Source organism: Phocoena phocoena, chromosome 10 (assembly GCF_963924675.1).
Source record: "Phocoena phocoena chromosome 10, mPhoPho1.1, whole genome shotgun sequence".
Taxonomy (NCBI): Eukaryota; Metazoa; Chordata; class Mammalia; order Artiodactyla; family Phocoenidae; genus Phocoena; species Phocoena phocoena.
The window spans coordinates 43,249,817-43,274,017 of record NC_089228.1 but is presented as its reverse complement, the minus strand read 5'-3'; the positions used below and the strand labels follow the sequence as shown (position 1 = coordinate 43,274,017).

Genomic DNA, 24,201 nt, shown 5'->3' with positions numbered 1-24,201 from the left:
CCCCTAAAAATGATCTCTTGGTTGTCCAGACCACTCTGCCTCTCTCCAAGAATGCAAACAACCAAGACCTGCTTAGACATCTGCACAAAATGAATCAGCTATATGTATGCATATATCCCCATATCCCCTCCATCTTGAGCCTCCCTCCCATCCTCCCTATACCACCCCTCTAGGTCATCACAAAGCACTGAGCTTATCTTCCTGTGATATGCAGCAGCTTCAAGGCTATGGGGATTTAGGTGGCCCAGAGAAAGGACTGGAGGGGCACTGCAAGTGGAGGGAAGAGCATGGACAAGGACAAAGTGCCTAGTGACTTCGTGGGGCCAGGAGAGGCAATGAGGTAGAAACAACTAAGAGTGAGATTTTGGAGGGTTAGGATTCTGCTTCTGTTGGGATGTGGAGTGTGAGGGAGACAAAAGAGACAGACTTTACAAACCCATCTGTGAAGAACACAGCCTCTCCAGATGCCTGGTTGATGTTGCTCAAAGGCCTGATGTACCATCTCTTGTTTTCTCAGAACAAGTACCAGGGCTTTGTCTTTGACATCGTGACCAGGCAGACTTTCGACGTCATCATCATGGTCCTCATCTGCCTCAACATGATCACCATGATGGTGGAGACTGACGAGCAGAGTGAAGAAAAGACAAAAATCCTAAACAAAATCAACCAGTTCTTTGTGGCCGTCTTCATGGGCGAGTGTGTCATGAAGATGTTCGCCTTGAGGCATTACTACTTCACCAATGGCTGGAATGTATTTGACTTAATTGTCGTGGTCCTCTCCATTGGAAGTAAGTGGGCATCGCATGTGGTGGGGACACCCAGCCTCTACTTGGTCTTGTTTTGGCTGCTCTTTCAAAACCAAGGGGACAGCTAACAAACTTTTAAAAACCTACGTTGTAAGAGGAGCCCAGTATTTGCTGCTTTGCAAGAGCAGCAGATTTTAAATGCCCCGGGCCTCTCAGTGAAATGCAGAGGTTCCACTAGCCTTCTCCATGCTGCCATGAAGGGTATTCAGGCACCTACTGTGTGTGCAGCCATCACCAGAAATTTGGGAGCCGATAGGGAACAATCACGCACAAGAAAACCTAAGATGATGGAGTTTCCAATGGGTCTTATCTTTATGGCCTTCAGAGCAGAGAGTGGGTGCTGTGGTGTGAGGTGAGTCATAAAATACTTTCTGGAAAAGGAGGTGGTTGCCAGAAGAGTGAGGAAAGACTAGGAGGAGATTGTTCAAAGGAGATTCTTAAGTCAAGGGTCTGGAATTAAATCTCTGTATAACTGTCCACTTAGGGAATATGAGTGACAGTAAAGTCAAGGGACCAATGCCAAGAGATCAATGCTATTATGACCTAGTCTGGGTGTTGCTGAATGACAGGCTCAGTATTTGGGGGCCAACGGTGTTCAGAGAAAATGAATGGAGTCAGAGGTTAAAGTGGGGATTGCAGCCACCATAATTGAGTGCTTGCTGAGTTCTGAGCACTGGGCTGGGATCCACGGATCTCCACAGCAGCCCTGGGAAGGAGTGTTACTCTACTCATTTTATACATTTAATATGGAGCCTCAGAGATTAAGAAAGTTATGCAAGGTCGTATAGTTTGTAAAGGGTGGAGCTGAATTTAGACCATGCTAATGTTCTTTTTAATAAACTAACAGCCTCCTACCAACGACCAAGATACCGTCCCTGGCCTTCGTGTGGTTTAGCCAAAGTTGGATCCTATAAAGGCCAAATCCCAGCACACCAGGTTTACTTTGCTTTGTAAATATATCCTGACCTATTATATCATGACCTCCTTACTTTTCATGTCAGGGCATAGCTGTAGATTTTATTTTCCATTGATTTACTATCAAGAGCTAATAGCATCTGAATACAACAAAGGCGGCACTTAATCTCTGTATCCTGGTGCTGAAACACAGCCTTGGGTTGTGTTTGTTTGGGAAGTTTAAATTTATTTTTGTTTTTTGTTTTGTTTTATTTTCCTATTGCTGCTGGGTTTTCCAGGGGCGGGGTGGGGGAGGTTTGTTTTGTTTGTTTGTTTGCCTTCCAAAGTGAGAGACTCTAAAGGCCATTTATTATTATTTTATATTAGAGAAGGGAGCTTGCTTATGTGACTTCCCATATCAGTAATATAGAAATAAAATATACTCAGAGTACTCCATTCTATCATGGGGCCACCTTAACTACCAGTTCCTATGACCTACACAGCAACACCCGTCACTGGAGAGAAATCACTCATAATGACAGCTCGAAAACAAGTGCAAGAACCCACTAGCCATTCTTCCACTCTCCCTCCCTCCCTCTCCCCTTCTTCCTTTCCACCTGTAAGACATGTATTGATTGTCTGATTGTTACAAGTATGAAGACTCATTCTCCCTTGTAAAGGTAGGCTAGTTGGCTGGCAGAATCTTAGTAGATTATAAAAACACATATGTATCTCACACTATGGGAAAATGCCCCAGTTAAACTAGACTTTAAGAGAGGGGCTTTCATAAAGATTTCATAATACAAAATTATAATTATCCCAATTCTCCTCCATTTCCTTCCTCCTTCCAACACAATACTGTGACCACCCATATTCATAGGACAAAAGGCGAGTAGGAGAATGGGATCAAGGGCACCCTGGCAAGGAGGGAGAGCTTCTATCATACCCCTCACCATTTCTCCTGAGAGGTTTTGGATCCTGTTTGACCTAAAGGCCTTGCCTAATCTTTGATGGTCTTAACAGGCCTCCACAGGTCCCCAAGACCAAGTTTCACCAGTCTTCAAGTTAGATATCACATAGGGAGATATACACACTCTTGTTCATAGTTCAGGTTAGGGGGCTATAAATGACCTTAAACTAGCCCATCTCTAGGCCCTAACACAGAGTTCAAACACAGCTGGAAATGAAAGAAACAAATAAAATCTATTATGCAGACAGCTGGCCATTCAAAACCATTCTGTTTTAGCTGTCAGCAAGTTGCCCAAGTCCTCAGGCCCCTTATAATTAATACTAGGCTCTGTACAATTATCCACAGGACCATGTGCCAGGAACTGAGTCAATCTTCACAGTAGGAGATAGGGAGATGAATCACAGTGGGTCCCAGCCTTCACAGAGCACAGGACCAGGGTGGAAGTAAAGGCATTATCCAAAGGCTGAATTCTCAGGAAAGAGCCGGGTCTATGTTACAGACAAAAACAGACAAAGGACTGAGAGCATGTGGAACAGGGTGCAATCACTTCCAGCTGAACTAGGCTGCAGAAATTGGGTTTTGACCATGGAGGTTGACTAAGAATGTATCTGGATGGAGGGAAAGATAAGAACATGGTGGGAAAGGTGAGACTTACTCGAGGGAGACGGGATTTATGCAATGGACACTTACTGAGCCCCTACTTTATGCCATCCACTGTGCCAGGCTCAGAGGGTCCAGAGTCCCTGAATATGGATGCTCACTTGGAGGTCCATACCAGCCAGAGAAGAGGGGGTGTGATCCAGTCAACTTTGTCAGGGCTCGTGGTTGGAAGTACTAATTAGATCATTTCCCCTCACTTTTAAAGGCCTGGTGTTTTCTGCAATTCTTACATCGCTTGGAAATTTATTCTCCCCAACGCTCTTCCGAGTCATCCGCCTGGCCCGGATCGGCCGCATCCTCAGGCTGATCCGTGGGGCCAAGGGCATCCGCACGCTGCTCTTCGCGCTCATGATGTCCCTGCCCGCCCTCTTCAACATTGGGCTGCTGCTCTTCCTGGTCATGTTCATCTACTCCATCTTCGGCATGGCCAACTTCGCCTACGTCAAGTGGGAGGCTGGCATTGATGACATGTTCAACTTCCAGACCTTCGCCAACAGCATGCTGTGCCTCTTCCAGATCACCACGTCGGCAGGCTGGGACGGGCTTCTCAGCCCCATCCTCAACACGGGGCCTCCCTACTGCGACCCCAACCTGCCCAACAGCAACGGCACTAGAGGGGACTGTGGGAACCCCATCGTGGGCATCCTCTTCTTCACTACCTACATCATCATCTCCTTCCTCATCGTGGTCAACATGTACATTGCGGTGATTCTGGAAAACTTCAATGTGGCCACGAAGGAGAGTACGGAGCCCCTGAGCGAGGATGACTTTGACATGTTCTACGAGACTTGGGAGAAGTTCGACCCGGAGGCCACCCAGTTCATTACCTTCTCTGCCCTCTCAGACTTTGCAGACACGCTCTCTGGCCCCCTGCGGATCCCAAAACCCAATGGGAATATATTAATCCAGATGGACTTGCCCTTGGTCCCTGGAGATAAAATCCACTGTTTGGACATCCTGTTTACCTTCACCAAGAATGTTCTGGGAGAATCTGGGGAGTTGGATTCTCTGAAGGCAAATATGGAGGAGAAATTTATGGCAACTAATCTTTCAAAAGCATCCTATGAACCAATAGCAACCACCCTCCGGTGGAAGCAAGAAGACATTTCAGCCACTGTCATCCAAAAGGCCTATCGCAGCTACGTGCTGCACCGCTCCATGACGATCGCCAATCCCCCGCCTGTGCCCAGGGCTGAGGAGGAGGCTGTGTCACTCCCAGATGAAGGCTTTGTTGCATTCGTGGCAAATGAAAACTGTGTGCTCCCAGACAAATCTGAAACTGCCTCTGCCACATCTTTCCCACCATCCTACGACAGTGTCACTAGAGGCCTTAGTGATCAAGTCAACTTAAGCACGTCTAGCTCGATACAAAACGAAGGGGAGGCTGCCACTAAGGAAGCCACTGGGCCCTAGTGAGGACCCTCCAGCATGGGCATGTCCAGCTCTGACGTATCCTTCTGCTCTGTGACAACTTACCACCACCGCCTCACCAACGCATGCCACTGGTCGCAATGTCAGAATGGGGCAGGGAATATAGTTGGTACCCACCTTTGGAGAAACCCTCACACACTAACAAGAGTCAGAAGCCAAGGGCGTCTCCGCTGTGACTTCCCTTTTAATTTTCAATATCAGATGATGGGTTCCCTTACTTTCCAGAAAATGTCCCTGGAACATTTTATTTTGATGGTGACCAGAGCTTATATTTACCAAGACAAACACCTCAGGACCAGAACTTCCAAAGATACCTGGCAAGAATGTTGCTAAAGGTCCAAGGTCATCCTCTGTGAAACGCCACATAGAGACTGGCAGTGTTATTTAGGATTTTGCATGACTGCATGCTGAGAGCTGCCGGACAGCTGCTCCAGCCCAGGGTAATACCTGTGGTCTATGTCATGAAAGGCCTCTGAGATACCCATTAAAATTAATATTTTTAAAGGTATGTCAAAACCAATGTTATATCCTAAAGCATCATTTTAAAAAATTATGTGACACTGACATGTCATAAATCACTTCTTCACTTTCAGGGTTCCTGATATTTTGCAGTTTGGGTTCAGGCTGGGTAGGCAGGAAGGAGCACTGTCCTGGGAGCCTGTTCTCATCCTAACTAACTCTCCCACTGCTTGCCTGGCTGACCTGGGCCAAACTCATTCCCCTCTGAACCACTTCCCCATGGTGGTGGGGGGCAGAATGGACAGTCTTTGCAGCCTTTGCATTTCATGTTGTAGAACTCAGTGATGCCCTGTCCCAATTCAGACGACGAAAATACTCTCCCCTGAAGCGGCAATGGCCAGACCTTTCTGCTCTATGGCCAAAAGACAGCTTTTGAATATATTCTAGAGGCTGTTTCACATCTCATAGACTTAAGGATGGGGGTTTTCACATTCCCCTCGGACCAGGACTCCATAATTAGTATAATCAAAAATAAAGGAACATTTTGAGAAAGATGATCTGGGAGACAAAAGGTAAGGCCAATACTTTCTTTAACTCATCCTACAAATGTTTTAAAGTACCTATTATATGACAGGCACTGCTCTAAGCACAAGACATAATGAGAGTTAAGCCCCAAAAGATTCACTGGATTTATGCATTGAATGGTGGAAGGGTTGCCAAGGGATGATATTCAGGCCAAAGTCACATGGCAGGTCTTGAGATGAAAGAGATTAAGAAGTTCGTGTGATAGCATAAGACATAAAGGGTCTTAATGAGAGCCATGATCGTCTATTAACTCTTGGGACATTCCTTGCCATGATGACAAGGATCAGGTCAATTCATTGATATGTATTTTATCGCTTCATAAGATTTCCCATTTATTCAATTACAAAGACTAAAGACTGGTCCCCCTGACAGGCTTCATGGACACAGATTTTTCTGGGGCCGCACAGAAAAATCTATCCTTTCTCTATCACAGTTGGCCCAGCAGAGGCTAAAGAGGCTTTCGAAATGCTTATTGGGGTTTGCAAGCACCCACAGAAGCAGGTTAATAAGATGATGATGGAATAGCTGAGGGCACAGGCTGACCCAGTACAGATCAGCTGTTCTCTGGATGCTTGGTTTGTATCTAAAAGATGAGTTCAACCAAATGGCACTGGACCAGAGAGCACACATATTCACTGTGCAGCTACTTCAACAGCTAAATCTCACGCAGCCGATGAAAATGCCCTCGGAGAGGATGCTTGCCCAAGTGTTTATAAGACAGCTGGGCGGACAGAGAGCTTAGGGAGTGGCTTACTTTTACAATGTTTTGTGGAAGACTTAAATGTACCCAACCATCAGAGTAGTTTTATTAAGTAGATGATATTATTCTCAAATATATTCTTGTTACATATTTTGTCCCAGGTTGTGAGTTGAATTGTGTCCCCCGCGAAAGGTAAGGACCCCTACCTAAAACTGTATGGTACCTAGGAATCTGACCTTATTTGTACTTAAAATCAGTTCCAGGTGTATCTATATTTGAAAGGCAAATCTATAAACGTTTTAGAAGATAATATAGGAAACTATCTATGTGACCATAAAATTTTTAAAAGGCTGATAAACTTGACTACATTAAAATTTAGAACATAAATTCATGAAAATAGATCATTAAAAAGAATGAAAAGGCAAGCTGTCAAGTGGATAAAATAAATAAAACACATCCAACAAAATTCTAATATTCAGAGATTTTTATTAACATCTATAAATCAATACAAAATAGACAACACAGTAGGAAAAATGGCAAGAGATTTGAAAAGGCACATCACAAAGGAGGAAACCTGAATAATCAATAAGCATATGAAAGAGCACACAACCTAATTAGTAATCAGGGAAATTCAAATTAAAACCATAGTGAAATATCACTACACACCTATCAGCTTTATAAAAGTTTTAGAATCTAACAAATATCAACTGCTGGCAAAGATGTAGAGCAACAGGAAGTTTAATGCACTGCTGGAGCATGTAAATTGGTACAACCATTTTGCAAAACAGTTTAACTTTACTTAAACTTTTTACATATACTCGTGACTTGGGTTTTCCACTGGTAGGTATGAAACCTTAGAGAAATCCATGCACACATGCTCTAGGAGACATGAACAAGATTTCTTATTATCATTGTTCATAGTAGACCCAAATTAGAAACAACCTAATGTCCATCAGCAGTAGAATAAATTAATAAATTGTGGTACATTTTTAAAATGTAATTTTATGTGGTAATGAGAATGAGATATAGCCTTGTACAAGTTTATGGATGAATCTTAAAAACATAATATTGAGTGAAAGAAGCCAGTCACCAAACTATATATACTATATGATTTTATGAGGTTCAAAATCAGGCAAAATTAAATATACTGTTTAGGGATGCATAAAGAAAAGCAAGGATTTGTCCATTAAAGGCAGTGTAGAGGTTAGTAATAGGTGGAAGGAGGCATTGTGACTAGGTCCCTGGCAATGTTCTAATTTCCCACCTAGGTGGTTCTCTTTATAAGTGCTGTCTTTATAACCATGTGTTAAACTAAGCATATATATCTAGTTGCAGTTTTCTGTGTGTGTGTTATAGCTCACAAGTTAAATTTTTTGAATAGCTTAGGTTAGATTCTCCTCCCTCTTCACAGAAGTAGTCACTATCTGCTGCTTTGAATTGTGGTGTTTCTGTCCTGGACTTGGATTATCTGAGCTGAGCTGTAAAAGGATTAGGAGTTCTAGCGTAGATAACAGAAAAGGAAATTCTAGAGAAAGGGAACTTTCGACTATCAACCTTATTCAATAACCATTATCTCTCACAAGTATTATTTCAGTAGCCTTACAGCTTGCCCCCATTTCTACTCTTGTCCCCAGCAGTCTATTCTCAAACAGCAGCCAGAGCTCAAGATCCACCCGTGGCTTCTATGTACTCCAAGTAGACGTTATTACCATGGTTTTACATAATTCAGCCCTTACTCCTCTCTGACCTCATCTTCACCCCAACTCTCTGTGCTTCAGCCACACTGTCTTCCTTGCTGCTCCTTACACACACCAGGCCTGCTCTTGCCTCAGGGCAAAGGCCCTTGGAACTTGCTTTTCCTTCAGCCATTATATCCACATAGGTCACTCCCACATTTTCTTCAGTTCTTCCCTTACCAGCCTATCTAATTACCAGCCCCATCCAGCACTTACCGCACTCTGATATGTTATATGTGTACTTTCTCATTGCCTGTCTTCCCCACTAGAATGTAAGCCCTGCGAGAGCATGGGCTCTACTTGCTCACGGATGTACCCCCAGCACCAAAAACAATGTCAAAGTAAATTCACGATATTTGGCTAATTTTTTCTTCTTAATCTGTCCAAAGTTAGCTCCTCATGGCCCAGTACCCAAAGGCCAGCCATACCATAGACAATAGCATGGAATAAACATGTTAACTTCAATAAAAATCTCTATTTAGAAAAAGAGGAATTCCTGGCAGTCTAGTGGTTAGGACTCTGAGCTCTCACTACCAAGGGCCTGGGTTCAATCCCTGGTCAGGGAATTAAAATCCCGCAAGCTGTGTGGCACAGCCAAAACAACAAAAACATTTAGAAAAAGAGAAACCACATCCAGAAGTGCCAGTCCACAATATACCTGGGAGTAGGTACTGCTGGCCTTGACAGTGGAAGGATTTCTTGGTCCTGCTTCTGGGAGCATTCCTCATCTACTGTCTTACTCCCTCATGACATAGGAACACTGGGAAGCAATTTCTTCTAAGGAATGAACAGCTTATTGTACTTTCTGTTGGTTACCAGTGAGCCTTGGAAACTGTTTTCAGGTTTGAGCAATCTTGGGCTGTTATTTCCCTGGACTGAAGTTTCTGTGGCAATACAACTCCCTTGAAACACTAGTATGATTTCTATCTCTTGCATTTTACCAACTCATTAGATCTTGTCAGGTTATGGTCCTTCAATCTAGAATCGGGACTGGATATTACTGCCTTTTAGCAATAGATGATTTGCCCTCCTTTACCCCTCAGCTGAATTGCCTGCATCCTGGCCTCAGGCAGCCACCATAGAGAAATATTGTTTAAAAAAAAAAAAAAAGAATTGGCTTGGGTATAGAGGCACAGCCTACCTGACCCTACCCCAGTCTGTATTCCACTGGACAGCTCTTTAAATTGGAGTAATATCTCGTTTGCCCTGTAAGAGTACAGGGACAGGATCCCTTGAGGGAGTGTGGGAGGAGGGGAGAGTGTCAGGCTTCTCCCAGCTCCCATTCTTTCCTCTATCGCTGTATTTCCAATCATCAATATGCTGGTAAATAGTTTAACACTTAGCTCTTCACAAGAAAAAAGAAATCCCTTATTTGTAGCATATTCTGATTTATCTGATGTAAATACTCCCACCATGGCCCATGTCAAGCTACCGATGTGACATCCCTGAAGGCAGATTTGAGAAGAGATGTCGACCTGGGTCAGTATAAGCTGGCTCCAGCACACCAGTTTCCAACCTCCCTGCGTTTCCTCCACCATTATTAGCTTGGGACAGAAACCTGTTTCTTCTACTGTCCAAGGCATGATTATAAGATCTTGGGTTGCTGGCCATAGTTAGAAAAGGCCTCTCTTTCCACTTTCATATGAGCCAGTTTTGACAACTCTTTTTTTGTGTGCCTTTACTAAGCCTGCAAGAAGTAGCCCACACCTTTCCAAATTCTGTAGATTTTTCTATCAAGGTCCTTCAACTCCTCCTGTGAGAGGTAGGTGGTCTGAATCTCCAGATATAACAAGCTACAGCTAAAAAGCATAATAGAAATTTCCAGTGTCCCACCCCATTTCATCTTGGCCAGTGTCGCACTTTAAGGTCTATTAATAGTAACACCAGTTTCCATGTATCAATTTCTGTGTTGGTAAGAGTTATTTGGTTACAAGCAACAACCCATTCTAGCATAAAAGAAATGTACTGGGATTTCCCTGGTGGCAAAGTGGTTAAGAATCCGCCTGCCAGTGCAGGGACATGGGTTTGAGCCCTGGTCTGGGAAGATCCCACATGCCGCGGAGCAACTGAGCCTGTGTGCCACAACTACTGAGCCTGCGCTCTAGAGCCCGTGAGCCACAAATACTGAGCCTGCGTGCCACAGCTACTGAAGCCCGTGCGCCTAGAGCCCGTGCTCCGCAGCAAGAGAATCCCCCTCTCGCTGCAACTTAGAGAAAGCCCTCGTGCAGCAACAAAGACCCAACGCAGCCAAAAATGAATAATAAATAAATAAATTTATTTTTAAAAAAAACAAGAAATGTACTGGAAGGCTATGGGAAAGTTCACAAAGAAACTAAACACTGAACACTCAGCAAGTACAGCAGCAAAGGCTGGTCAGGTTTCTGGGTATTAGGCACCAATAGACAATCCCTTCATGGGGCCAGGACGAATCAGTTTCTACTTCCCGCCTCCCCCCACCCCACACCCCTGCCGCCAGTGTCCAGATAGGATTCAGATTCCAAGGAGAGAACATCTGATTGGCCCAGCTCCAGCAAGAAAAGGGAGGGGCATTTTGATTGACAGCTCCAGCAAGACTGCAGTCAATTATCTCTTCCCACCCCTTATGCCCACCTTCCCCCCAAAAACGTTAAGGCACTGTTACCAAATGGAAGAAGGAGGCTAGGCAGACAAAAATGCCTGATGAGTGTCACAAACTTCGAGTTAAATTCATGTTTTGTACAGATCACTCTGGCAACAGTGACAAATTACAGAGAAGTTGAAGTTGGAAGCAGAGAGATTAAGGAGGGGGTATGCCAAATGGATCTTTGAGTTTCTCATGCACATTGACTAAAAGTCACCAAGTCTGCTCAGATAGAAGCCCCACAGCATGGACTGGGGTGCCAGCTTCCATCTTCACCTCTGATGACAGGTCCAAGCCCTTTCCCTCCAAATAAATGCTCCCTAGGACCCAAATATCAGTCATGTACTCTGGCTCTGGAAATCACTCATATATTGCCTGAAGTGGAAATATGTTTGAGGTGTGTTCTCCTGAGAAGCCCCAGATGAATCATCACCCAAGTGAGTTCAGGCAGAGAAAGCCCAGATTTGCCTGTGGGCATCAAATCCATACCAAAAAAGTTTGCGTCTGCTGTTGACCCTTTAAAACACCAGTTCTGACCGTAGAACCAACAACCACAACAAAACTTGGTCAACATGGCTCATTGTACAAAGATAACAAATTCTAAAGGGGTATGCGTGAAGAGGACTCATTTTTTTTTTCCTGAGCAGAACTGAGTTAATTGATTATTAGAAATGTGGCTGCTTTTGCTTACAGATTTAATCATATTACAAAGTAATATAAAGATGTGTGTGTGTGTGTGCCTGTCGAATATCGATGCTTCTTGTAGTTAGAACAGCGAGCCCAGAACCACTTGGAAGCTGAAGATGTCTGCAAATGATCCATACAGAAATACTCAACTCATCGACTAAGCAATTTGGTGCTCTGGACCAAGCTCTGGATGAGGGCAGAAAGTCCCACTTTGATTCCAGACCTTCTCTTGCTCACATGTCACAACTTCTCTGAAAACCTTCTTTATCTATACAATGGGAATAAAGATTCCTGCCACGCTGAACTCACCAAGGAGGTTTAATGGAGATAAAAAATGCCTTCTCTGCCCACTGAAAGAAGCAGAAAGATAAAGGGGGAGAAATAAGAGAGCCCATCCTGCCACACTGTGTCCCAGGGTGGTCCTCACATAGGGCAATGCTGCACCCCTCCCCCCCTGAGTATGTATAGATTGTTGGGTGGGAAACGCTGTGCTTCACATGCAAAGGAACATCTAACCACACGCAGGGTCCTCCCTGGACAAAACCAGCATGTTGGTGGTCAGGATAGAAAGTAGCTCCTCCAAAATCCACTGTGGGAAGCCATGTTTGGATCCTACTGTTTTGACTCTGTAGCAGGTACTATTGGTGCCCCACACCACATTCCTTGCCTCATCTGATTTTGAATAGAACTATGCAACTTTTTGTCTCAGGGCTTTCTCCAAAGCCACTGGGCTTTTCCCCACACAGGCATCGCAGCCCAGAAGTTCAGGGTGAAGGGGAGATGTTGACAACCTTGAGGACAGTCCTTAACCAATGCAAGACAAGAGTTGGAAGATGAATTAATATCCTAGCCTCCCATACCAGGGAGGAACAATTCTGAGTCAAGTTTCTCAGAGAATCCATAGAAAGTCTGAGCCCTCGTTGTAGGGCCAGTCTTTCACAATCCTGAGAGTAAGTGCTCCCTTAACTTTTAACTCTCTAGGCTCACCCTACCCCTGCCCTGCCCAGTTGTTCACAGCACTAACCATCTTTGGGGGAAGTTTCTCGCTGCCTTAGCGAATTCTCTCTCTGCTTCTTCACTTTTGCCTCATGGAATCACCTCTGAAATAAACCTGCCCCCAAATCCTTGTCTCAGCTCCTGATTTGAGGGAAGACAAATTAAGACAAACTCCAAGATAGTCCCCTGCTCAGTATTAGGAAACTGTTTTCTCATGCCATCCACACATCCATCATCCCATCTGCAGGCTTGCTGTATATGGCTCCTGGACAAAGGTCGGCAGGAAAGGAATCACTTCCCCTAGGTTACACGGGCTGTGCAAAGGGTCCCACCCAGAAGTGATACTGTCAGCTCTCCTCCTAGCTTCCTACCCATCACCCACCTGCTTCTGACTGATGAGACAGTTGAGGCTCCTCTCCCCACCTTCTCAAGCACTACTGAAGATTTGATTTTGGTGATAACTGCCTTGGGAGCAAGTAGATCCTTGCCTCCCCGCCAAAACTGTTCTACGATGAATAAAAGTTTAATTACAAGCTTGAGTTTCAGTTTCTCACCACGTCTTGTAAACTGACAAGATTCTTGACAAGTCCACAACCTCTTATGGCCCCCTTTTCCATCAGTTTATTGTATTGGGCTACTTTGATGTTCTACAACTTGCAACAAGACTCTCCAAACTGGGCCTTTACCCAGCAGTTGTCATGGTGCCTTTTTTCTGGCACACAGCATTATATTGGGTTGGCCAAAAAGTTTGTTCGGTTAGTGAATACATTATTCAATCAAATTCTTGGTGAAAATGCAAAATGTGTCTTTTAGTTTTACTTAAAACCGAACGAGCTTTTTGGCCAATCCAATACTATGTGACTATTGGTTAACAAGGAGCTTGGCTTGTGCCACTCAGAGCAGCAGAGGACTATGGGAGAAACTCCCCGGCTCCCGCCTTGGTGTCCACCCCATAGAAGAAATCAATGAGCAGCCAAAGCTCTCTCCTGACCACTGAAAAATAAGGGGTCAAACTGATGGCTTCATTCCAGTGGCATCATTATGTGTGGACTGTGATGCCACCTAAGTCACCCACTGTCCCTTCTTTGGACAGAGCCTGCACCATGTTTTACATTGTTGTAAATCTCTCTGGATAGGGATCTCTTCGAGGACAATACCGAGCACTTCTAGATGTCCTCATCCTGCCAGCTGAAACATTTCCTGCAGCAGGCAGTTCTCAAAAATCCCTCCTTGGATCTCTCCCAAAGAGAATCTATAGAGTAAGACAAACTTCTCCCACAACACCCTGCCATGGTGTGGAGAGGACTGCTGTGTCCATCCTGGCCCTCCAAGAGCTGATGTCAGGTCAGAACTAGATGTGCAAGAGATTTACCGGGAGAAACGTTTACAAAGAATAAAAGGAAAGGAGCAAGAGTCGGCAGAGAGAGCCTCGGACTGCGATGCAGGTCTGCCACTGTGAAAGGAGAGAGGGAAGGAAGGAAGATGAGACAGGAAGAACCTCAGACTACAGTGCACCTCTGAGAAAGTCGCAGCCAAGTTGGTGGGCAGTCCCAGAAAAAAGACTGCCCAGTGAAGTATTCTTTGTTAGGCAAGAATGGCCCAGCTCTTGTTCCCCCACCATCTTTAGTCATGGAAGGGAGCAGCACAGGGAGAACATAGCTTCTGCATAAATGTTACAGTAGATCCTGAAGGTGCCACGGTTGGAGGTCACCAGAGCAGATACTCAGAATATATTGTCTGAGAATCCTGAGGCCTCTTGGACCAGAAAAGATGTTTTCTGTTTAGATCTAGCAGCACCTCCTCCCTGAGTGCCCACAGTCATCATGGATTGCCCTGAAGCAGAGGCGCCATTCAAGAAGCCCCCACACAATAATTCTGATATTTTTCCAGATCAGTACAGAGAAGTAGGCGTACCTCCTCCCCTCTTGCAGGGACGGTGGCTTCTCTTCTAGTACTGTTCACTGGGGTGTGGACTCGAGTGAGGCCAGCAAGGTGCCCTGGGCACAAAATTTAGGGAAAGTGCTCCTTCTCAAGTGCTGATCTTGCACTTGCATAAACCTGAGAATTAAATTTTGCACGCTGACACCTTTTTGCCTCATCCTGGTTCACCCCATGACTGCTGCTTCTTACCTACCTACTGATCTCTGAAGTCTCATCAGCAGTAACAGCCTGAGGATATTCTCCACCATTCAGCAATGTGACGGCTACTGGCTCACTGTCCCCAACCCTATTCCTGTCCTCAGTTCCAGAATGGTTTATCCAATACACAGGTTTCTCAGATCCAATGATCATATCCTCCACGCTACATTCGCTACCTAGTCGGTGGTCATATCCCGAACCTTGTCATCACTATCAGCGACACCAGTCATATAATTTTGCCAACTATCCCCTCTCCAGTACGCTTACCTTATTAGCTCCACCGAAATAATTCTTCAAATGCTGTAGGTCTTCCATCCTTTGCCTTTCCGTCACTCCCATTCTCTCCTTACCCACTCTGATGTCATGGTCTACCTTGATAATCACATGCTTCCGAACACTTTCAAATCTTTTGTCACTTTCTCCTGCATCCTACTTGTCCAGTGAAACCTTAACTACTCCAGTTAAACCCAAATTTCTACCCTCTCTGATCCTGCTCCAGAGAGTTGCTAGTCTCACTTCAGTTTCATAACCACAAACCTTAGATGGACTCTAAATACTGTCCAATGATCCTATTGTATTTCCCTAGAAAGTTCATTTTCCTACCCACCAAAATGATATTTTGTGCCTCCTTCTCTCTTCTCAAACCTCCAACCCTCCTAACCCCTGACTTCTCCCCCTCCTTCATTCTCAGTCTATGCTCCCAATTCTTACTTCTCTATTCAATGATGCGACTTCATTTTTGTCATTCACCATTCCTTAAATTATTTTATTTTTTTATTGAAGCATAGTTGATGCACAATATTATATATAACATATAATATATAATTATATGTTAATTATATATAACAGGTGTACACTATAGTGATTCAAAAAATTTAAAGGTTATACTCCATTTATAGTTATTATAAAATTTTGGCTATATCCCCTGTGTTGTATAATATACCCTTATAGTTTATTTTATACATAGTAGTTTGTACCTCTTAATCCCCCACCCTCATATTCCCCCTCCCCCCTTCCCTCTCCCCACTGGTAACCACTAGTTTGTTCTCTATATCTGTGAGTCTGCTTCCTTTTTGTTATATTCACTAGTTTGTTGTAATTCTTAGACTCAACATATAAGTGATATTATACAGTATTTGTCTTTCTCTGGCTTACTTATTTCACATAGCATAATATCCTCCAAGACCATCCATGTTGCTGCAAATGACAAAATTGCATTCCTTTTTTATGGCTGAGTAGTATTCCATTGTGTAAGATCTTACAGAAAAACCTGAACAAACTTTTTGGCTGACCATATGCGTATATGTATATACCACAGCTTCTTTATCCATTCGTCTGCTTATGGACACTTAGGTTGCTTCCATATCTTCCGTTTGTAAATAATGTTGCTATGAACATTGAGTACATGTATGTTTTTGAACTTGTGTTTTTGTTTATTTCAGATATATACCTAGGAGTAGAATTGCTGGGTCATATGGTAGTTCTGTTTTTAGTTTTCTGAGAAACCTCCATATTGTTTTCCACAGTGGCTGCACCAGTTTACATTCCCACCAACAAAGAATGAGGGTACCCTTTTCTCCACATCCTCGCCAATGTTTTTTATTTGTGTTTTTTTTGATGACAGCTGTTCCTTGATGATTAGCAATGTTGAACATCTTTTCATGTGCCTGTTAGCCATCTGCATTTCCTCTTTGGGACAGAAGTTGTGACACTTCTGAATGAAATCTTGGATTGTCCCAGAACTTTTCTGATTACTCACGTAATAAGAAATCCGTTGGTCACTTTAAGTTCCAAAACACAGTTGATGTGATATTTAGCATGTCAGTCCTATGTAATAGCCACAGTTTACAACTTCATTCAGATTTTTGCTCCTCCCCCTCCCTCAGCTGAGGCAGGCTGCAGCAGGCTGCCAGCTGCCGGGAAGGGGAGTGGATTGCTTTCTCACTCACTTGCCTGCTCCTGCTTCCTGGATGCTGTCTCTGACTCCAACAGGGTTTGGGGGCTGGAGAGAGAAGGGAACTGGAAAATCCTCCTGCTTTCTGAGCCTGGCCAACATTTAACTATGACTCCCTGGGAGCTTTTATGAATTCAGCTAAAAGCTCTGGTTCCTGGAGATCTCTCACCTGCAGTTCCTTTGTCTGGAATAATAGGCTCTCCTCCAGCTCATCTGCCTACTCACTCCCTTCCACAGCCCTGAGAAACCCTGAGGTGGTCCACCTCCAGGTTCTGTCTGCTGAGAGGCCCTGATAGATTCATAAACTCACTCTCTTTCTCTCTCTCTCATAACACACATCTGATGTATGCGAACAGTTGCGGGTCTGACAAATACTCTGACAAATTCTGGGAGGGCCTCTCTGTCACAATAGAGTCACCTCTCCTTCAGCATCCCTACCAACAGCTAAAGCAGCCCATTTTAAGCTGTTTAATGTCCCAGGCAGGAGCTAAACACCAGCCAGTGCATCTCCCAGTTGCAGGGGTCCCAGATTTGGCCTCTTGAAATCCTCCTCACAGGGTTCAGATAAAACGCAGGCACCCGACACACAATACATCTCCAGTGGAGGTGGGGATGGGTCTCTGTACACTGTCTCAGCCCACTCTAACCCCTCCCATCAAAGAACAATCCTCAAAAATCCTTCCACCTTCAGGCAGATTGCCTATCTCCATTTCATTTAGTTGTTCTTCTGGGGTTTTCTCTTGTTCCTTCATCTGGAATATATTTCTCTGCCATCTCATGTTGTCTAACTTTCTATATTTGTGGTTTCTGTTCTACAAGCTGCAGGATTGTAGCTCCTCTTGCTTCTGGTGTCTGCCTCCTGGTAGGTGGGGTTGGTCCAGAGGCTGGTGCAGCCTTCCTGGTGGGAGCGGTGGGCGCCTGTCCACTGGAGGGTGGAGCTGGGTCTTGTCCCTCTGCTGGGCAGGGCTGTGTCAAGGTGTGTGTTTGTTTAGAGGCAGCTATGGGGTCAGGATGACTTCTGGCAGGCTGTTTGCTGATGGGTGGGCCTGTGTTCCTGCCTTGTTGGTTGTTTGGCCTGAGGGGTCCCAGCACTGGATCCTGCAGGCTGTTGGGTGGAACCAAGTCTTGCCTCCAAAATGGCAGCCTCTGGGAGAGCCCACAGTGAAGAATATTCACTGGGGCTTCCACCACCAGTGTTCTTGCCCCCACAGAGAGCCACAGCTACCCCCCCTGCCTCCCCAAGAGATCCTCCAAGACCCACAGGTAGGTCTGGCCTAGGCTCCTATGGAGTCACTGCTTTGCCCTGGGTCCCAGTGCACGTGATACCTCATGTACACCCTCCAAGAGTGGAGTCTCTTTTTCCCCCAGTCATGTGCAGCTCCACTCAAGCCCCGCTGGCCTTCAAAGCCAAATGCCCCAGGGGCTCCTCCTCCCGATGCCAGACCCCCAAGATGGGGAGCCTGAAGTGGGGCTCAGAACTCTCACTCCTGTGGGAGAACCTCTGCGACAGAATTATTTACCAGTGTGTGGGAAATGGTGGGTATGGGATTTGATTATATATCGAAAGCACCTCTCATAACATCTCATTATGGCTTCTGCTTTGTCTTTCGGTGTAGAATATCTTTTTTGGTAGGTTGAGTCTTTTTTGTCGATGGTTGTTCAGCAGTTAGTTGTGATTTTGGTATTTTTGTGAGAGAAGGTAAGCTCAAATCCTTCTACTCTGCCATCTTGTCTTCTGCCATCTCTGAAGTGTTGGCATAGGTCTGTTCAACAATACATTCAATTTTTAGGGTAGTTGCAGGACTTCCAGGGAAAAAATATAACATCTAAAGCACTCTCACAGCGTATATAGGTGATCCATGGTTTTAGGATTCCTCTAGTTCCAAAGAACCCCAGAAGATTCTCAGGCAGGACTCAGGTGGCCCTTCCTCACCTGGACCTCGAAAAATCCTTCCACCTTCCTCCAGACAGCCTGACTCATTTATCCCTCAATGCAGGTGGAGTTTAAGAGTCATATAACTACTTCTTCAAAAATTTGTATCTTGGTCTAGCACCTCACTTTAGCATGTCAGATTTATTATATTTTGGTGTCTCAAACAACACTTACAATTTAACATCCTGTTACACTTATTGAAGGAATAAAATGATCAGACATCTTCCCACAAGCAAATAGATGAATCCACCTGCCTCTATAAGCATTTTCTCTGTGTTCCTCCTCCTAAAATGGAAAAAGAGTTTCTGCTCAAATCGAAAGTCAGTCTGTGCCCTGGATCACATAACACTCTCATCCACCCTATAGTTATCCCTCTTCCTTCATCATCAATGTCATCATTCCCACCATCCTTCAAATAGGTTCTGTGTCCCTCATCTTAAAACACACATACTCCCTTCCCCCTTCTCCCCACATCTCACTCCCGTCCCATCTCACTGCTCTCCTTCACAGCAAAACTTGACTGAACAGTGATTTAGACTCACTCTCTCCTCTCACTTAACTCTTATTTGTTGGTTTGTTTGGTTGGGGTAGAATTTCTTTCTTTCTGATTCTTATTCTAACTTTAAAATATAGAGAAAAGTAGATAGCCTCAACCACCAGAGGGCAGACAGCAGAAGCAAGAAGAACTACAATTCTGCAGCCTGTGGAAGGAAAACCACACTCACAGAAAGACAGACAAAATCAAAAGGTAGAGGACTTTGTACAGATGAAGGAACAAGATAAAACCCCAGAAAAACAACTATATGAAGTGGATATAGGCAAACTTCAAGGAAAATAATTCAGAATAATGATAGTGAGGATGATCCAGGACCTCAGAAAAACAATGGAGGCAAAGATCGAGAAGATGCAAGAAATGTTTAACAAAGACCTAGAAGAACTAAAGAACAGACACCTGGAAGAATTAAAGAACAAACAAACAGAGATGAACAATACAATAACTGAAATGAAAACTACACTACAAGGAATCAATAGCAGAATAACTGAGGCAGAAGAACAGATAGTGACCTGGAAGACACAATGGTGGAATTCGCTGCTGTGGAACAGAACAAAGAAAAAAGAATGAAAAGAAATGCAGACAGCCTAAGAGACCTCTGGGACAACATTAAACGCAACAACCTTCACATTATAGGGGTCCCAGAAGGAGAAGAGGGAGAGAAAAGACCCAAGAAAATATTTGCAGAGATTATAGTTGAAAACTTCCCTAACATGGGAAAGGAAATAGCTACCCAAGTCCAGGAAGCACAGAGAGTCCCAGGCAGGAGAAACCCAAAGAGAAAAATGCCAAGACAAATAGTAATCAAACTGACCAAAATTAAAGACAGAAAAATTATTGAAAGCAGCAAGGGAAAAATGACAAATAACATACAAGGGAACTCCCATAAGGTTAACAGGTGATTTCTCAGCAGAAACTCTACATGCCAGAAGGGAGTGGCACGATACATTTAAAGTGATGAAAGGGAAGTACCTACAACCAAGATTACTCTACCCGGCGAGGATCTCATTCAGATTTGACGGAGAAATCAAAAGCTTTACAGACAAGCAAAAGCTAAGAGAATTCAGCACTGCCAAACCAGCTCTACAACAAATGCTAAAGGAACTTCTCTAAGTGGGAAACACAAGAGAAGAAAAGGACCTACAAAAACAAACCCATAACTTACCCTTCCCCCTCCCCATATCCTCAAGTCCATGCTCTAGTAGGTCTGTGTCTTTATTCCCGCCCTACCCCTAGGTTCTTCATGACCTTTTTTTTTTTCTCTTAGATTCCATATATATGTGTTACCATACAGTATTTGTTTTTCTCTTTCTGACTTACTTCACTCTGTGTGACAGACTCTAGGTCCATCCACCTCACTACAAATAACTCAATTTCATTTCTTTTTATGGCTGAGGGAAGAGATATGGGAAAATATGTATATGTATAACTGATTCACTTTGTTATAAAGCAGAAACCAACACACCATTGTAAAGCAATTATACTCCAATAAAAATGTTAAAAAAAACAAACCCATAACAATTAAGAAAATGGTAATAGGAACATACATATTGATAATTGCCTTAAATGTGAATGGATTAAATGCTCCAACCAAAAGACACAGGCTCGCTGAATGGATACAAAAACAAGACCCATATATATGCTCTCTACAAAAGACCCACTTCAGACCTAGGGAAACATACAGACTGAAAGTGAGGGGATGGAAAAAGGTATTCCATGCCAATGGAAATCAAAAGAAAGCTGGAGTAGCAATACTCATATCAGATAAAATAGACTTTAAAATAAAGAATGTTACAAGAGACAAGGAAGGACACTATATAATGATCAAGAGGTCAATCCAAGAAGAAGATATAACAATTAGAAATATATATGCACCCAGCATAGGAGCACCTCAATACATAAGGAAACTGCTAACAGCTATAAAAGAGGAAATTGACACTGACACAATAATAGTGGGGAATTTAACACCTCACTTACACCAATGGACAGATCATCCAGACTGAAAAGTAATAAGGAAACACAAGCTTTAAATGACACAATAGACCATATAGATTTAATTGATATTTATAGGACATGCCATCCAAGAACAGCAGATTACACTTTCTTTTCAAGTGCACACAGAACATTCTCCAGGATAGATCACATCTTGGGTCACAAGTCAAGCCTCAGTAAATTTAAGAAAATTGAAATCATATCAAGCATCTTTTCCGACCACAACTCTATGAGATTAGAAATCAATTACAGGGGAAAAAATGTAAAAAACACAAACACATGGAGGCTAAACAGTATGTTACTAAATAACCAATAGATCACTGAAGAAATCAAAGAGGAAATCAAAAAATACCGAGAGACAAATTACAATGAAAACATGATGATCCAAAACCTAAGGGATGCAGCAAAAAAGTTGTAAGAGGGAAGTTTATAGCAATACAAGCCTACCCCAAGAAACAAGAAAAATCTCAAATACACAATCTAACCTTACACCTAAAGGAACTAGAGAAAGAAGAACAAACAAAACCCAAAGTTAGTAGAATGAAAGAAATCATAAAGATCAGAGCAGAAATAAATGAAATAGAAACATAGAAAACAATAGCAAAGGTCAATAAAAAAAAGCTGGTTCTTTGAGAAGATAAACAAAATTGATAAGCCTTTAGCCAGACTCATCAAGAAAAACAGGGAGAGGACTCAAATCAATAAAGTTAGAAATGAAAAAGGAGAAGTTACAATGGACACTGCAGAAATACAAAGCATCCTAAGAGACTACTACAAGCAACTCATGCCAATAAAATGGACAACCTGGAAGAAATGGACAAATTCTTAGAAAGGTGTAACCTTCCAAGACTGAACCAGGAAGAAACAGAAAATATGAACAGACCAATCACAGGTAATGAAATTGAAACTGTGATTAAAAAGCTTCCAACAAACGAAAGTCCAGGACCAGATGGCTTCACAGGTGAATTCTACCAGACATTTAGAGAAGTGCTAACACCCATCCTTGTCAAACTCTCCCAAAAAATTGCAGAGGAAGAAACACTCCCAAACTCATTCTATGAGGCCACCATCACCCTGATACCAAAACCAGACAAAGATACTACAAAAAAAGAAAATTACAGACCAATATCGCTGATGAATGTGATGCAAAAATCCTCAACAAAATACTAGCACACAGAATCCAACAACACATAAAAAGGATCATACACCATGATCAAGTGGGATTTATCCCAAGGATGCAAGGATTCTTCAATATACGCAAATCAATCAATGTGATACACCATATTAACAAATTGAAGAAGAAAAACCATATGATCATCTCAATAGATGCAGGAAAAGCTTTTGACAAAATTCAACACCCATTTATGATAAAAACTCTCCAGAAAGTGGGCATAGAGGGAAACTACCTCAACATAGTAAAGGCCATATATGACAAACCCACAGCCAACATCATTCTCAATGGTGAAAAACTGAAAGCATTTCCTCTAAGATCAGGAACAAGACAAGGATGTCCACTCTCACCACTGTTATTCAACAGAGTTTTGGAAGTCAGAGAAGAAAAAGAAATAAAAGGTATACAAATTGGGTCTTCCCTGGTGGCGCAGTGGTTGAGAGTCCGCCTGCCGATGCAGGGGACACGGGTTCGTGCCCCGGTCCGCGAGGATCCCACATGCCGTGGAGCTGCTGAGCCTGCGCGTCCGGAGCCTGTGCTCCGCAACGGGAGAGGCCACAACAGTGAGAGGCCCACGTACAGCAAAAAAATAATAAAAATAAATTAAAAAAAAAAAAAAAAAGGTATACAAATTGGAAAAAGAAGTAAAACTGTCACTGTTTGCAGATGACATGATATTATACATATAGAATCCTAAAAATGCCACCAGAAAACTACTAGAGCTAACCAATGAATTTGGTAAAGCTGCAGGTTACAAAATTAATGCACAGAAATCTCTTGCATTCGTATACACTAACAACCAAAGATCAGAAAGAGAAATTAAGGAAACAGTCCCGTTCACCATTGCAACAAAAAGAATAAAATACCTAGGAATAAACCTACCTAAGGAGATAAAAGACCTGTACTCAGAAAACTATAAGACACTGATGAAAGAAATGAAAGATGACACAAACAGATGGAGAGATATACCATGTTCTTGGACTGGAAGAATCAATATTGTGAAAATGACTATACTACCCAAAGCAATCTACAGATTCAATGCAATCACTATCAAATTACCAGTGGCATTTTTTACAGAACTAGAAGAAAAAAATCTTAAAATTTGTATGGAGGCAAAAAAGACCCCGAATAACCAAGGCAGTCTTGAGGGAAAAAAACGGAGCTGGAGGAATCAGACTCCCTGACTTCAGACTATACTACAAAGCCACAGTAATCAAGACAATATGGTACTGGCACAAAAACAGAAATATAGATCAATGGAACAAGATAGAAAGCCCAGAGATAAACCCACGCACCTATGGTCAACTAATCTATGACAAAGGAAGGAAGGATATATGATGGAGAAAAGACAGTCTCTTCAATAAGTGGTGCTGGGAAAACTGGACAGCTACATGTGAAAGAATGAAATTAGAACACTCCCTAACGCCATACACAAAAATAAACTCAAAATGGATTAGGGACTGAAATGTAAGACCGGACACTATAAAACTCTTAGAGGAAAGCATAGGAAGAACACTCTTTGACATAAATCACAGCAAGATCTTTTTTGACCCACCTCCTAGAGTAATGGAAATAAAAACAAAAATAAACAAATGGGACCTAATGAAATCTAAAAGCGTTTGCAAAGCAAAGGTAACTACAAACAAGACCAAAAGACAACCCTCAGAATGGGAGAAAATATTTGCAAATGAATCAACAGACAAAGGATTAATCTCCAAAATATATAAACAGCCCAAGCAGCTCAATATTAAAAAAACAAACAACCCAATCCCAAAATGGGCAGAAGACGTAAATAGACATTTCTCCAAAGAAGACATACAGATGGCCAAGAAGCACATGAAAAGCTGCTCAACATCACTAATTATTAGAGAAATGCAAATCAAAACTACAATGAGGTATCACCTCACACCAGAAT

At 43.1% G+C, this 24,201-nt stretch overlaps 1 protein-coding gene across 1 annotated transcript in view; it reads left to right on the top strand.

Annotated features, from left to right (window-relative positions):
- Positions 1-4,743, top strand: part of SCN10A (sodium voltage-gated channel alpha subunit 10) — a 77,994-nt gene extending 73,251 nt beyond the window's left edge. The window contains exons 26-27 of the mRNA XM_065885924.1: positions 518-788; positions 3,536-4,743. Coding sequence (XP_065741996.1) covers positions 518-788; positions 3,536-4,743 — 1,479 coding nt within the window. The remainder of the gene's footprint in view (positions 1-517; positions 789-3,535) is intronic.
- Positions 4,744-24,201: the final 19,458 nt, after the last annotated feature.